The 16,030-nt window shown below is 38.7% G+C and overlaps 1 protein-coding gene across 2 annotated transcripts; it reads right to left on the reverse strand.

Annotated features, from left to right (window-relative positions):
• Positions 1–3,056: 3,056 nt before the first annotated feature.
• zgc:110045 (uncharacterized protein LOC664755 homolog) lies at positions 3,057–15,278 on the reverse strand. 2 transcript variants are annotated; one of them, XM_026941473.3, is made up of 14 exons: positions 15,016–15,278; positions 13,982–14,036; positions 13,095–13,225; positions 12,605–12,628; positions 12,448–12,480; positions 12,043–12,159; positions 11,529–11,660; positions 10,567–10,695; positions 10,025–10,114; positions 9,134–9,175; positions 8,551–8,626; positions 7,673–7,725; positions 7,013–7,182; positions 3,057–6,603 (listed from the first exon to the last, which is right to left on the reverse strand). In XM_026941473.3, the coding sequence occupies exons 3-14, from the start codon at positions 13,179–13,181 to the stop codon at positions 6,267–6,269; spliced, it is 1,290 nt and encodes a 429-aa protein (XP_026797274.1). In that variant the 5' UTR covers positions 13,182–13,225; positions 13,982–14,036; positions 15,016–15,278; the 3' UTR covers positions 3,057–6,266. The 2 variants fall into 2 exon arrangements, with proteins under 2 accessions (XP_026797274.1, XP_053088232.1); XM_053232257.1 differs by lacking the exon at positions 13,982–14,036.
• Between the last annotated feature and the right edge of the window lie 752 nt (positions 15,279–16,030).

Genomic DNA, 16,030 nt, shown 5'->3' on the forward strand with positions numbered 1-16,030 from the left:
ATTGAGAGAATTTTTGTTCCTTTATGATGCTGTTTGACTTAACCTATAAATATACCTATGAAGAGAGGTGATGTTATACATAGTTTTGCATGCAGTGACATTGAGAAGGCCGTGTGAATAAGTTTGATGTAACTTAAATAGAAGGGTAGGTAACTATGGTTCTATGAACACTGGATAAATGCCAGGGGCAGTAAATACCACCTAGATACCTTTTTGCGTGTGTAGAATGACATACATAACCAGAATTTCACCCTTCCTAAATGCTACGGGTGATGAATATCACCTGGGTAACATACTGTGACCTTAGGTTCATAAGGGTCTATCTGCCATTCAATCTTAGCTCAGATAGAACCTTATAATACTAAGGTACAGTGCTACAATGTCAACCAGAACAGACACACCTTACAACTGACTGGAAAGGTGTTAGGAAGGTGTTCAGACAGAGGCACCTTGCTCCTTTCATGAGCCCCCAGTGAGATACCAATGTATAACTTTAGCATAGATGGGGAATTGCAATGGAGGGACAGTAAGGTCAGGCAAGGTCCAATACTTCTTGTCCCGGTGGGCTGTATGGTTTGAACCACAGTCGACAATGAGTGAAAATGTCCTTCTGTACCTTGCCAAACCTTTCGCAGATCTGGGACGCCACTTTTTTACTGAGTTCACCATGAGACTAAGTACTGTAAAGTGTGGTCAAGGCACATAGGAGCCAGTCATCCAATTATAGAAGTATCCTGACACCTCTGGCTGTCAGACTCTGCCTGTCCTTGAAAGGCATACTTCAAAAGGAAAAATGTTCTGGCACAATAGAAACATGGAAAAATACATCACATAAATAGACTGACATGAAGCAGTTCTGTGGCTGCACAGTATGAATTACTGCTAGCCGATCACACCTGGTGTTGTGCATAAAATAGAGCAGATAGCTGCCCCATGTCCTGGCTCAGGTAGTGCACTGTTAGGAGCAAGACCTCGACCAGCTCCCTCACATGTGGAATATGGGGATGTGGAAGATTACAATTAAAAAAAATGCTATGCTACCTGAACAGCATGGAGAACAGTGGGGAGACTGTGGGGGCTGTGGTGCTGAGCCAAAGCACCGAGGGAGACTCAGTGGAGTCCCCACTTAGTGGAGAAACGAGGGGAAATCCACTCCAGCTCTTGTACGCATATTAGTGGAGTCCAGTTAGCTTCACAAGTTCAATGGTGAAGTGTATGGTATGGTGAAAGAGGACAACTCAACCATGCTAGTGTCATGTATTCATAGTCCTGTAGGTCACTAATTGGTGGACGATGTGAAAAGCACAGAGGGAGACCCCACTCAAACAGAGGTGAGTGAAGCACTGAGAACAATCCATAACTAACTCATTGCCAACGTGGTGAGTGATAGTTAATAATGCTAGCAAAATAATGTGGGAATCCAACTCAAGCTAGAAATGGACTCAAATGAAAATTATACTCACCACAGCTGTATAGATGATAGTAGATAATAGGAGTCTATCAACAGCTTTGGAGGATACTGTATCTCACAAGCTGTTAAGCAGATAGCTCCATAAGGTGTGCATAAGATTTGACATGTATGAGGTGAGAAGAAGAAAGGGAATGATGGCTATAGAATAATGGTATTTACTGTAAATATTATGTCATACATAACTTTGTGACTTTGGTCTCAGCATATGTGCACATGCACACAAGAAGGTGTCCAGATGATATTCACCACCCCTGGAAGTTAGGAGGGGTGATTTTTTTTTCTTTTGTCCATAGATTTACATGGGTTTATTTCCAAAGCTGTGAATGAGGGGTACGGCTAAGGAGGATGCCATCCGCTCTTGCATACAATAGGACTTTTGTGCCTTGGGTGAGGTGATTACATCCTTTAAAAAACCTCTCTTCCTATCCAGCACATATCTGCATTAATGTGATTGATTTTTCAGTCTGTCACAATCATTTCCACAAGGCTGCTCTGATGGGGTGAGACGGAAAAATCATTAATTCAGCATTAAACAAAAATGTAGGCAGAGAAGCATTTCAGTGGTACTAGGCTGTTTGCTCTGGCTTCACCTCCTCTCAAAGAAGAGCTTCTTCTAACACTAGAACAATCGATCCAGTCCAATAATATTCAGGTCTTTGCATGCAGACCTGATTCTAAAATAGGTAACACCTGGGGTTGGGGTTGCATTCTGTAACTTGGCTGTGAATTGTTCATATGTGTGTATCACGCAGGAGGTGAAGTTGTTACATCAATGTTGAATAGGGTCACTGCTGGCTGAAAAGAAGACAGGGGGCCTAAACTCAGCAAGTGACAATGTGGTAATGGTTTGCTCAGAGCAGATGCGTGTATATGGAACCTGTGAGAAAATCTGTTAATGCAGTACCTGTGAAAAGGCTTTTTCATGCCCAGTTAGGGGAAGAGGTAAAATAAAGTTCATCCCTGACAACACAGAGACATTTGTTAAAAAGCCATTAAGATAGAGCCATTTATAAAACATGACTAGCATTGCACTATAATAGAATAACACAATAGTAGCTCTACAGTCATTGTTATATACACAATACCTGGAATGGCACATACTGAAAGACATGTTACCATTTTGAACATTTTGTTATTCTGGTTTGTACAAGGATCAGTAATTTGGATGCATCAAATGAATAAATGTTGAGAATGTGAATCCTGTGCATCCTGTGGGTGAATTGCCTTGTGGAGCGGAAGTATGAATTTCCTGCAGCACATAAAAAAAGCAGTTAATACCATACTATAAATCAAAAATTAGATCTATTAAAATAACTGAAATTATAAGAGATTCACTGTCACTGTGATACAAATTCTGCTTGAGGATTGTATAAAAGCGCAAGCTTCCTTCAACCCAAATACCTCATATTTAAACAATCTATGTTATGGAAAACAGCTACACTAATTTAGTAATACAACTGCAGACACTATCTTTGCAAGCATCAAGAGAAACTTATGAATGTCAGTAGAATTCAAAAAATTCTGTATTCTATTAAAAATGGAACAATTTAATTTGAAAAGTCAAGTCACCTTTATTTATATAGCACATTTAAAAAACAGTGAGTGTCGGCCAAAGTGCTGTACATCATCTCAGCTAAATCTAACCAATGAAATAAAAGACAAATAAAATTTCAAATAAAAGAATAAAAAGAATAAAACTAAAGCAGTAAATCAAAGGAGAAACAAAAACATTAAAAGACAAAACCACAGATAAAAGACAGGTCAAAACAGAAGACCCGATACTACAGATCTTAAAGACCTTCAAATGTCTGGGAAAATTAATATGTTGAGAAAAGAGGGAAAATCAGTCAGAACCATTGCACAAGCATTGGGCATATCCAATACAACAATTTGGAATGCCCTGAAAAAGAAAGAAACCACTGGTGTACTAAAAAATAGACATCAAACAGGTCGGCTAAGGGAAACAACAGCAATTGATGACAGAGACATTGTGAGATCTGTGAAGAAAACCCCCAAAACAACAATCAGTGATATCACCAACAACCTCCACAGGGCAGGGGTGAAGGTATCACAATCCACTGTTTGAAAAAGGCTTTAAGAGCTGAAATATAGAGACCATACCAAAAGATACCACAAGAACCACAAAAGTTCTGGAACCAAGATTAAACTCTACCAAAGTATTGAAAAGGCCAAATTGTGGAGAAAGAAATGATCTGCTCATGATCCAAAACATACAAGCTCATCGGTCAAGCACAGTGGAGGCAGTGTCATGGCTTGTGCTTGCATGGCTGCCTCTGGAACAGGCTAACTAATCTTTATTGATGATTTAACTCATGATGGTAGCAGCAGAATGAATTCAGAAGTCTACAGAAACATTCTGTCTGCCAACGTACAGAGAAATGCATCCAATCTAAATGGGAGGAACTTCATCAGGAAGACAATGACCCAAAACACACTGCCAACACAACAAAGGACCTCATCAAGGGAAAAAGTGGAAGGTTTTAGACTTACCAAGTCAATCTCCAGACTGTAACCCAATTGAGCAGCATTTCTCCTCCTGAAGAGGAGGCTGAAGGGAGAAACCACCCAAAACAAACATCAACTGAAAGAAGCTGTGGTACAAGCCTGGGAAAGCATCACAAAAGAAGAATGCAACAGTTTGGTGATGTCAGCGGGTGGCCGGCAACCAAATATTGTTATTTACTTTAATTTACTTTAAGTCTATCTGTTCCTATACTTTTGCTCACCTAATAATTGGGCGGTCTGCCACCAATGGTGCCATGTTCTAAGCTGTTTAACACATCTAGATGTAAATATTAGGACATGAAAGCTGAATTTCTGATCTATGATCTCATGTTCATCTTTTGATCTGAAATTCAAATGTCTTCAGTGTATAGCAAAAACGAATGAATTAGCCTTGCTGTTCCAATATGTTTGGAGGGGACTGTGAATCAGTGCCAAGCCATGCAGTGATTTAAAAACGAATAATAAAACCTTGAACTGTTCTGGGCTTGACTGGCAGCCAGAGAAGTGAGGCCAAGACAGGAGAGATGTGTTCTCTCTTTCTGGTGCCAGTAAGGAGCCGAGCAGCTGCATTTTGGACCAGTTGAAGATGGGACAGGGTTGAGTCCCATGTAGAGTTAATTGCAATAATCAATTTGAGAAGAAATAAAAGCATAAATAACAATCTCCAGATGATTAAATGACAACATACATTTACTTTGGCAATAGTTCTCCTTTGAAAAAAGCTTCCTCTCACAACTGAGTTTACCTGTTTGTCAAATTTCAGTTCAGAGTCGAAAATAACACCAAGATTTTTTAGCTTTGTATAATACTTGACGAAGGCCACAGTTGGTCAACTACAGTTCTTGTGGAGTCTGGATTACCAAATATAATGATTTCTGTTTCGTCATTATTTAACTAGAGAAAGTTTTTAGACAGCCAGCATTTAATATCTGTAATACAGTCAAAGAGATTTTGCAGAGAGCCATTATCAACAGGTTTCAATGGGAGATACAACTGTGTGTCATCAGCATTAAAATGGTAGGAAATAATTTATGAAACAAATGAACCCAAGGAGAAGCATGTACAAAGAGAACAATATAGGGCCCAGGAACAACCCCTGAGATACACCACTGGTAATTTTTGTTAACACTTTTCATTTAAGTGTTAAGTGAAAAGTGTGAAGTCCAACATTTATGAGAAAGAAGTGGAGAATGTTATCAAAAATAGCCTAACACATATGTATAACCATCAAATAGTGAATATGAAAATACATAAAACAGTAAATAGACTAGTCATAGTTCTTTTTTCCAGTGAAGTTTAGTAAACTTTACACTTTGTCAGTTTTCATATAATCAAACCTTGGACTAATGAATAATACTGAGAACTCAAAAACAGCATATGGCTTGGGAATAGTCCAGAAGGAAAAATGAGAAGCTGCAGCATGTCAGCATGACTAAAGAGGCCTCAGGCCAGCTACTTCTACATAAAGTCGAGGAAAGATGTACACCATCAGGGCCAAAGGACTACAGCAAATTACTATGGTTCATAATACTTATAACACAAATATAACCCATTTTCTGCCAGTGACGCATCCCACCTCTGCTCCATTACAGTCCTAGTGAAACTTTTAACTTGTACATAGTTACAGTTAACTGGAAACAATAGAAACATCAAGAAAATACACAATAAAATCACAAATAACCATAATACACTGTCATTTACATACATGTAGCTCATTTCCTCATGTCACTACAACCATGAATATTTTGCATAGTTGAATATTATATGGGACTAATATTTGTATTTTTGACCTAAATTAATTAAAATTTTAATTTCCTGCTTTTAAGCACCTAGCACAGGTGATATATTCAGTAAAAGAGACTCAATGTGACTATTTGAGACTAAGTAAAAACAAAGGATTTGTACTTTTTGAAAAAAAAAAAATTTAAAGATCATGTACGTATATGCATGTACTAAAATTGCATGTAATTGACTACCTTAATAAGTTTGAGCAAGGTTTCAAAATCAATATGCTGTAACAATAATCACATTAGTTATGGTTTTGAAGGGGGGAATGGAGTGTCAGAAAAATATATGGCTTGATATTACTATCTGAAACATTTCTAAATGAAATGCCAAAGGAAATGCAGCATTATATGAGATGCATTTCATTTGTGTCCTGTTCATTTGCATAATATTGTACAGAAATGTACAAAAGAGGACAAAATCTTCAAAGCTGTCAAAAAAAACCAGAAAACATAACATGTAAATGAAAGATTGTCAGTGGTGGTCAGTAGGGGGCGAACCTCTGATGCTCTGCTTTTTTGATGGTGGCTGAGGCAGGGATTTTTGTGGTGTAGGGAGTGAGGCCCGGCGAGGCAGCAGCGTGCACGGCCAGCAGAGGCACAGTTTTCATGCCAAGCAGGCTGGAGACTGGAAGAGCATAGTGGGTAGTAGGGATGGAGGGCATGGCCGGGGGTGAGTGGACATTAATGGCCGAGGGGGCAGCCAGCATGGCCGCAGAGGCAGAGGCAGGAGAGGCAGACTGGGAGAAACTCAGGCCGAGATCAACAGTAGTGCTGGAGGAAGAGGAGGCAGCCTGGATGCTGAGTTTAGCCATCTCTAAACTGCAAACACAAACACATACCCACACACATTCCACCACCACAGGGCAGGGAGGGAAGGAGGGAGGCAGGACAATGTTAATAGTTAGAGGAGGAACCAAAGAGGGTGGAGGTTAAACAGGAAAGCAAGACAAATGGGGATAAAAAAAAGAAAGATCAATAATGGGAATGTTATGTGTTACAAAGAGAAATAATAACTAGGATTTCACATGCCTTGATAAGTATTAATAAAGCTGAGGGGAGCCAACATAGGTGGGATTAAACAAAAGGATGGAGCATGAAATATTTCATTATAGTGATATACTAAAAGTGTCAAATTCTTTTAAGCTGAAAATACTGGAATACCAGTTACTGTAAACTGTAAACTGTAAAAGCCAAAGGCTTGTGTTTTGGCTGTCAGGGGTCCTCTTACCTGGCACTGATGAGGTATTGAGCCAGGCAGATGCTGGCTGGGGAGCCAGTAATGGTGACATGACGTACTGCTGAACCATCTGTGGCACTGGCTATCTTGATTTGGGCTCCAGACATCTGGCGAATTTCATTGATCTTAGTGCCTTGTCTGCCAATAATGCAGCCTATGAGCTGAGAGGAGACAAGGGTAAGTGGCACATGGCATGATTTATTGGGAACCTCTGAATTCTAAGTAATAATAGTAGTTTTACTACTGCTTAACAGGAAAGGATCACACAGAACCTTTTCTTGTAATTATTGTGAAGATATAGGTATGGGGAAAAGTGTGAAATGTGAAAATGTTAGCCATCTTGGTCAGTTTAATTAAATACTAATGCTTTATTAATCACTGACCCATTGTTATGATCCCAGTAATGCCCCTGTGCCACAGTGAGAGATTAAAGTCACACTGGTGACAGCAGCAGTGAAAAGGGAGAAAGGAAGATGCTTAAAAATCTTCTGTACCTCCACTGGTCTCACAGCAGGGTCTTATGTGTCACTGAGGTCATTACTGAAATGTGACCTGCCATGAATGCTGCCAATCAGCCATATTATGCCTCAAGTTTAAAGGCTAATGCATGCATTTCATGCACAATGTAATTGTGCTATCAAAAACACTTACCTCATTAGGTATGCTCAGCTCATGAGAGCTTGGTGAAACTGACATATCCAGACCTATTTAGGAAATAGACAGCAAAAACTCACAAAACATTCAACAAGGCCATATCAAGTGGCTAAATATACAGTATAACATGGTCTATATCACTACTCCACTGGTAAAACTAATAAGCTATGCCAAAATAAAACTAAGTCAAACTGAATCAATAACACTAATTTACATCATGTAGAGAGCAGCAGGGCTTTGCATGTACACAGTGCCAGACTAATTATATTTGGACTGCACTGAATAAACTAACTTTTCAATTAAAGTTAGAGGCAGTCTCTTGTAAAGTAGTTCCTTTTTTCTTATAGCAGTAATCATTGTTGGCCTGTTGCAGTGTGTGGTTGTTACAGAGTAAGTGCAGTAGTGTGAAAGGGATGGAGATGACGGGTACTGTGGTGGACTGATCAGGTCAGGGGTGATGTGGAGGTACGCATGGAGGTGCACATGAGAAGACCAGATCACACAGACAAATCACAAAGCCTCCACAATGTTATCAGAGCTCATGACATGACAATGAGCAAAAAAGTCACCTGATTCATAAAAAATGGTTTCAGCTAGTGAAAGATATGTATGAAACACATTCAGTCTTATGACTGTGATGGCCTTAAGATGACATGAATTCGCTTTCCCTTTCTTCAGAGTGGAACAAACAAAAATTAGCATGATTGATAGTGTTGATTAACACATGCAGAGAAAGGGAGGGCAGGAAAGAATAGTGTGGGGAAACAGAAAGAAAAAAAGAAATTACAGAAAAACCAACCGAGACAACGATGAAGAAAAATGGACAGAGTGACAAAGGGAGAGAAAAACTTCCCCAGGGATCTTTGGGTACGTACCAGGGAAGGCAGGGTTGCTCTGCCCAAGGGAGGTAAAGGGGATATGCTGCATAGCCAACTGGTGAAGCTTGGTCAACTGCAGGGCAGGAAGGGAGGTTAGAACTAGCCAATCAAATGGAATTATTTCAGAGGAAAACACATCTACAGACAATACACAGCCAATGTTCATGCTCATAATTAGAACTGTTACTTGGGCTTGTTAGAACTTAGCCCAAAATAACCTGGCATCATGACTGTAATCACATCTGATTCTATTAACACATTTTTGTGATAACACTCAAGGGTATGAAAAAAACAATGGAGGAAAAGGTGTTAGTAGCACCAGGCATTAGTCATACAAATGCATGGTCCTCCATGAGAAACCATTGTTCTAACACTTTTGTGCATTCAAAGAAACTGCTATATTAGTACTGGTCCCTCTGTCAGTATTTTAAGGTGAAAGGCATTGAGATGTATAATGGAATGCACTGGTAAAGGTGCAGTGGTAGAAAGGGAAGAAGGTGGTTGGGGAAAGTGTAGTGATGACTGTTAATAAGAGATCTCTGATCAACATCTCTGACAAGACAGCAGTATTGGCACTCACGTCTTGGGGAGGAATGGTGTACTGCGCTGGAACAGCAAAAGTCTACACAAAAGAAAACAACATCAGGCTGGTTGGGATATATGAATAAAAACGTTATACACTTTTTATTCAGTTCAGATACAGCTCTATGTCTTTGACACAGTTGAATGCAAGAGAATTGTGACTACCAATCTTCTCAGAGTATTAACCACAAGGGGTCACTGTATGAATATGTCCAACAACCACCTGGGCTGGCTCATTCAATGTTTATGAAATTCAGACGCTTGCTGCATTTTAATGCTTCAGGAAGGATGTGTTGCAGATCTAAAAATTACTAAAAGTCTACAGGGCCCTAACATGCTCAGTCAGCTTGCCATGTTAACCTTTTACACCTCCCATTCTGAAGGTCAGGATTGCTGTGCCTTACATGCCTTACAAGCCTCTTAAACAACATACAGCCCTTTATAATTTAAAGGTCAAAGCATCATATACATATAATCACACACAATGCCCACTATTCTCATTTTCTGAATAGAATAGAATAGAATGTTGCATATTGGCTGAGAAACAATGATCGAAAAAGGCCTGCTGAGATTCTCCTACTGCATTGATCAAAACAGACAGTCCTGGATCAGCAATTCAGGGAAGCCACCCAGAGCAAGCCTTATCTACATGTCTTAGAGCACTGAAGCAGACTACTAACCACTGTGCTGACTATATTACTGATGAAAACTGAGGGAAAGATTTATTCGGCCACACTGATCTCAAAGAAATCATTAGCCTAAATATCCACACTCATAGCTCCCCACTAAGAATGCAGCTACGCAGCCATTAATGTTTAACTAGAGCCCCTGAATTCATAAACTAATAGCTGCTGCTCAGTGAATCTGTGAAATGGATTGAAGTACTCACAGGAGCTGTATGTGGTTGGGATAAAACTGTGGGATTGCCACCAGAGGATGGCTTGGGCCGGTAAGGAATTGTTGCTCCTTTAGGCGGTGACTACACAAAGAAGAAAAGAAAGTTCATTCAACAAATTCAAATATTTTCTTAGTGCACAGTATGCGTTCCTCTGCTGGAAAGCCCCAGAGTGCCGGTAGACAAATTAGGCAGGACAGAAACATGAAAAGCATGCGATGAACATAATGAAATAAAATTCAAATGAAGCATTTAGGTGAATATTAGGTTAGGTACTTTCCTTAAGTTAATAATGCTGAAGCATGAAGGAAATCATCCATCTCTAAGCGGTAGTCATTAAATTTTACGTGCACACACACACACACACACACACACACACACACAATGTTTGTCTTATTATCCTTGTGAGGACCTTCCATGGATATAACATGGAAAGATCCCCATAAAGTCAAAACTGCTGGATATTCCTATCCTTGTGGGAACATTTGGTCCCCACCACAATTAAAAAAAACATGTTCACACACATGTACACACACCTCCAGCATGATGGTACAGATGTGTCTCACACACTGTGTGATGGCATTGGGGGTGCCAGAGATGGTCACTGCTCTCTCAGTAGACTCTGGTAGTAAGTCTCCAGCTACCTGCACCTGTGCACCTGTGGTCTAACACACACAACTGCTAATGCAAATGTGTCAAACAGTAGCTAAAGATGTGAGATGGCTAATAAAAACAAAATAAAAACAAAAGAAATTACACCTCACACTGTTACATCATGGTATTATATTCTTTATCTGTTTTGCTTTATGAGCGCACCACATAGACACATTCCGAATAACAGCTCAGTACAAGTCTTGATTGGGCATTGTTACGATGGGTGCTGTTATTTAGGACAACCTATTTGGATACTTCATATAAATATGAATCTATTTTTGCTCTGGAGCTTCATCATGTCCTAGACATTCAAATCTACTGGGAATTCAACCAACCAGTTCACCCGCCTCAGCCCTGAATAGAGAGGACAGCTAAATTTATCCTGTGAAATTCACATACAGAAGCACAATTCTTGCAACAAAGTGCACTGTTCTCCTGTCAAATGCTAATACATTGAGAAAAGTAATGCTGCTTCAGGGGTTACCACTACTTCTGAACTGCTTTCTTCCTAGTCAAAAAGTGAACTGATAATTGAAAAAAAAAATTTATATATATATATATATATATATATATATATATATATATATATATACAAGGTGTTTGAAATTGATGCCAAAAAGGGCACCGTGTATATCTGTAGACTTAATGGAGCAGCCCTTAGCTCACAAACACAATAGCTCTTTTTTGATGAGAACAATTAATCACACTGAGCCAAAGCGTTCCTGCTGGGCATGCAAACAAAGAATACCAAGTGTTCGACAAAATGACCATGCAATGAACATTTGGGACTCCTTCATAACTTTAATTCTCTTTCATTTGTTATCAGGTTAAAGATTGTATCTACCTCTCTGATCTCTTTGATTTTGGAGCCTCCTTTGCCGATAAGTGAGCCACACTGACTGGCAGGGAACACAAGGCGCAACGTGACAGGAGGTCTGCTTGACACTGTGCTGTTCACCATGCAGGCCAGTATATCCTGCAACAGAGACCCAATAATGTCCATAATGTCCGCTTCATTAAAAGTCATTCCTTCAACCTTGCAGAATGTGATGGCATCTATGCTCTACAGACGGCAGCTAATTAAAACTGTAGAATTCTATAATGTCTGGGGAGCTACATGAAGTGAAAGATAAAGAAATTTTAATTACAGCCTAAACCCATTTAGGCAAGTATGGCATGTATTTCATACTATATTAACAGTCTCCAAATACACCACACAATTTCTTTATTAAAGTCTTAATAAGTGCTACTTTCAAATAAAGTTTAAATCCTTTGTGTAATGATTACCAGTATATTACAGCAGAATGACATTAATTGCATATAATGATTTTTTTTTTGTTCAATATGATATGCCACACCTCCTCAAACTTCTCTGCAATCATGGCAAAAGCTTTGAAGATGACCTCAGAGGCACCAGTGATGGTGACGATCCGTTCTGTGCTGGAGCCATCGGATATATTAATACGTGCTCCACTCTATTAAAAAAAAAAAAGCAATAGTGACCTTATTCTAGTGCTGATTATGGCCAGTTTATTCAGTACAGAGTTCTTTTCTCTACGCAGTCACTGCACATTGTACAAGGCAGACAAAAACACATTCATTTTAACATTCATTTTAACAAACATTCATTTCATGTTTATTCTTCATTACTGTTGAAGAATGTATTTTTTAATTCTGCAATGTACAGTGTTTTTTTTTTAACCATTCATTGTAGCATGGTAACATTTGGTAAAAATATTTTACAATTTAATTGTAATACTTACCTCTTCTCTCATTTTCTTGACAGTTTCCCCTTTCTGAGATAGAGAAGGTGGTATTAATTAAAAAGGGGAAAAAACACATGCTCAATATACAAATAAGTACAACACAATTGTAATCAAATGTATAGTTGATTAATTTGTTGAATTAGAATATCTATACCTTCCCAATGATACTGCCCACTTCCTGCAAAAAGAATTCCACAAATAATATATAAATATAGCTAACCAAAATGAATGACTATTATTGAGAGTGTACACCACAAACAGTAACTTCAGATGTAGATGAGTGTCTTTTCATTGCTGATCTACTGTATTAATGTATTCGAGTATATTTTTATACTGTAAAACTAGTGCATTCAACACCATATACATATAAAATACAATGAGACTAACATGAATGAACAAGGGGTACATGTTAGTTTACTTATTAGGTGTTACTAGGGTATGTGTATTACTGGAAATATTGAAGCATAGCATGCTTAGATCAAAAATAGAACACTGGTAGTGATACCGTAAGTTACCACATGACACCCTGGCTGGTAATGAATTACTATACTATAATCCGGTGTGATTTCTACTTTCAACAGAGAATTTATTATGAGCTGAAATAGCTCATAAACATTTGTAATGCAAGAGTTTGCAAGCCTCACCTTTCCATGCATTAGTAGGCGGATGGTGAGAGTGACATTTAGCCCTCCCTCAGACCACAAAGCAACCTCTTTCTCATTCATATTCATACTTCTTGATGATCTGGACACTTCACACTTTCAGACAACGGGCTCTGTGTAGACAAACAGATAAGGATGTCAGCAATTCAGTCAGCCTAGCCGAGAATGAAGCAACTGCAGTTCAATAAGCCGTCTCAGCGACAACCATTTCCAATCTCTACATATTTGATTATTTCAATAAACCCTACAAAAACTGATTCCTCTATACCACTCAAAACAATATTCAATTCCAGATTCGTCTGATATTTCACTTACTTTGCTATTGGGAGCACTCATATAGTGTGAGACCTAAACACTGCAGTTTCAGCTCTGTTTACATGTACGTGCATTCTACTGGTTCCATTTTAATAAAACTGTTGTGGCATGTTTTATAAGCTTCAACAGGAGCTGTCTGTTTCCTGTTGGGCCTTTGGATCCAGTGATGTTCGTGATGTCTAAACAGGGTGTCATTAATTTATTATTACAGTATATTATTATAATCGGCAGTCCTGATTTGTTCTTAAATTCCTGTGTATGTTCAGAAAATATTTATCATTTTTTAAATATATGAGAGGTCATGCGGTCATGCCTTACATACAGGTGCACTGAAAAATGACTTGTATTTCCATACACGTCTGAATGGCCTTTGAAGGTCTTTTGTGAATATCTTATATAGCAATATTTATTGGGCAGTTTTGCACTGAAATTGATACCACACATGCTATTTGCCTCATGAGTCCATGCAGGTCACAGAATGTGTTTCATTTGAATTTTAGGTGGTACAGAATAATAATATTCCACCACCTGTCCTTCATTTTTCAGATACGTACATGAGATATGAATTAAGCAGACCTCTCTCTCTGTCGCCATTTTACTCTGGATGAACTGGAAAGAGAGTGTACACATTTATTAAATGACAAAACAGACAGAAAGACAAGTGTTTCTTCATTTGAACTTAAAGAACAATAAAGTTAATTGGAATGAGAGGTCTGGATCGAAAGAAAAAAAGCGTGGAATTTTTACTAGGCTTCAGTCGTCTGCTGGTCCATCAGGTAAACACATCAAACAAGCAGCAACAGCCTTGCCTAATCCTATAGGCCAGGATTTATTTGGCTAATGCTAAATCCCTTTTGACCCATTTCTGTCTCCTCAAGCTTGTCAGCAGTCCCCCAGACCACAGAAACCACTCTATTACGCACAGCAATAACGAGGCCAGATGCATTGTTCATATATGCACTGTTTATATTTCTTCACAGATCATGTGGCTCTCCGAAAACACTAAGGAACTGTGATATTAGCATACATTTTTGTTCAACAACTTTAAAGTAAACTCCATGTATTCATTGTTTAAACTTCGTTATTAACTTAAAATACCAGGCAAGCAAACCCTGTTAACAAATCAGAATTTACACTGTAGTGTTTAAGTGATATTTAACACATTTCAAAGAATTCTTAAATAAGTCTTCTACTTTTAATTACTTCTTCATTTTATTATTCATTTGAAACAGTCACTGGCTACATGTATTGACTTTACATTACTTTAAATATAGATATTAATAAGTTTGTTATAAATAGGATTGGTCAGGACATGTAATCACTGGATATTTAAACACGTATGACAACAGGCAAAGAGTGTGACTTCTAGAAAACACAGTGTAAAATGCATAGCTGAACTTATAGTTCATACATAAATCAACTTCAGCAGTATTCTAATAGAACGGCTTTAAAAATCACCATGAACCAATTTATCTTCAAACCAATTACTTTCTGTCTAGAATCTACCCATAAGCGCGGTAGGTTAAATGCATGAATAAGCCTGTTTGGCACTCTGTAAATGTGACAAGCAGCTAGTTAGCAAACTGACCTGCTGGGCTGATTGAGGTTGAGGCAGAAGGTTGGTGTCACTCAGTTGCTTTTCCCCTCTTGTTTGCCTTGTTTCTCCAACAATGTGAGTGAGTGTGTGAGTGTCCAGTGGCTGTATGGTCCGGTAATGAAGAATTGCCCTCCTTTGTTGTCAGCTGTATTCACAGAATAGACAGATGGCCATGTGCCCGTAGCTCTGCCTGACTGAGACTAGCTTTACTGTTTTCCCCCCACTGTATTAGTCTCAGATAAGCCCATACAGCAGGGTAGGCCAGCTTGGAGTTCCTCACTTAATACAGTAGGTCCCATCATGGGAATAGTGAAAGCAGTAAAGTTAGAAAGAATACATTCACTTTATATGAAAGGACTTCTGCTTCAGGTTGGCTACACTTCAATGCTCCTGAAACTTATTAGCAATCTAACTTGCAAATAAAGCAGACAGAAACACACGACTAGTAAATGCAGACATACAAAATCAGTCTGTTATGGACAGGTTGGCAAAATATTTGGCAAAACGATGATAAAAGTTTGATTTTTTTTTATTTAATCAACAAGAACATGTCTAAACTGATTGTGTCACATCGTTATAGACGGAGAGACACAGAGAAGAGTCTGTCATCCCTTCCCCCAACCCAGCCATCTTCTTCTGCTAATGAGACCATTTCCACGAAAACAATGTGGTCCTTCAACAAAAAGAGATGCATTCGGTTTGAAGGCCAAATTATGAAGTGAGGGAATCAGTGGAGCAGAAGTGATATTTAATTACTGCCCCTGTTTGAGATGGAAAGTGATAATGGTACATAGCCATTTCCCAGATTCATCCTTCTTTAAACCTCAAATCTATTGCACAAAATTCCATGTGTTAAACATATACAGCTCATAAAGTATTCCTGTTAAAAAAACCTCCTGTTCCTCACTCCAGACACTTACACATATCAGTGACAGAGTGTTAGAATTGAGGAGTGTAATGTGTATCCCTTGATTATTTTATGCCAAGGTTGAAGACTTTTATTTGC

Source organism: Pangasianodon hypophthalmus, chromosome 3 (genome assembly GCF_027358585.1).
Source record: "Pangasianodon hypophthalmus isolate fPanHyp1 chromosome 3, fPanHyp1.pri, whole genome shotgun sequence".
Classification (NCBI taxonomy): domain Eukaryota; kingdom Metazoa; phylum Chordata; class Actinopteri; order Siluriformes; family Pangasiidae; genus Pangasianodon; species Pangasianodon hypophthalmus.

Coding starts and splice junctions, on each gene's coding strand:
- zgc:110045 (XM_053232257.1), bottom strand. CDS start 13,181: ATGAATATGAATGAGAAAGAGGTTGCTTTGTGGTCTGAGGGAGGGCTA. Junction 10,696..11,528: donor AAATCAAAGAGATCAGAGAG/GTAGATACAATC, acceptor TGTGTGTGTTAG/ACCACAGGTGCACAGGTGCA. Junction 10,115..10,566: donor TCTGTACCATCATGCTGGAG/GTGTGTGTACAT, acceptor TTCTTTGTGTAG/TCACCGCCTAAAGGAGCAAC.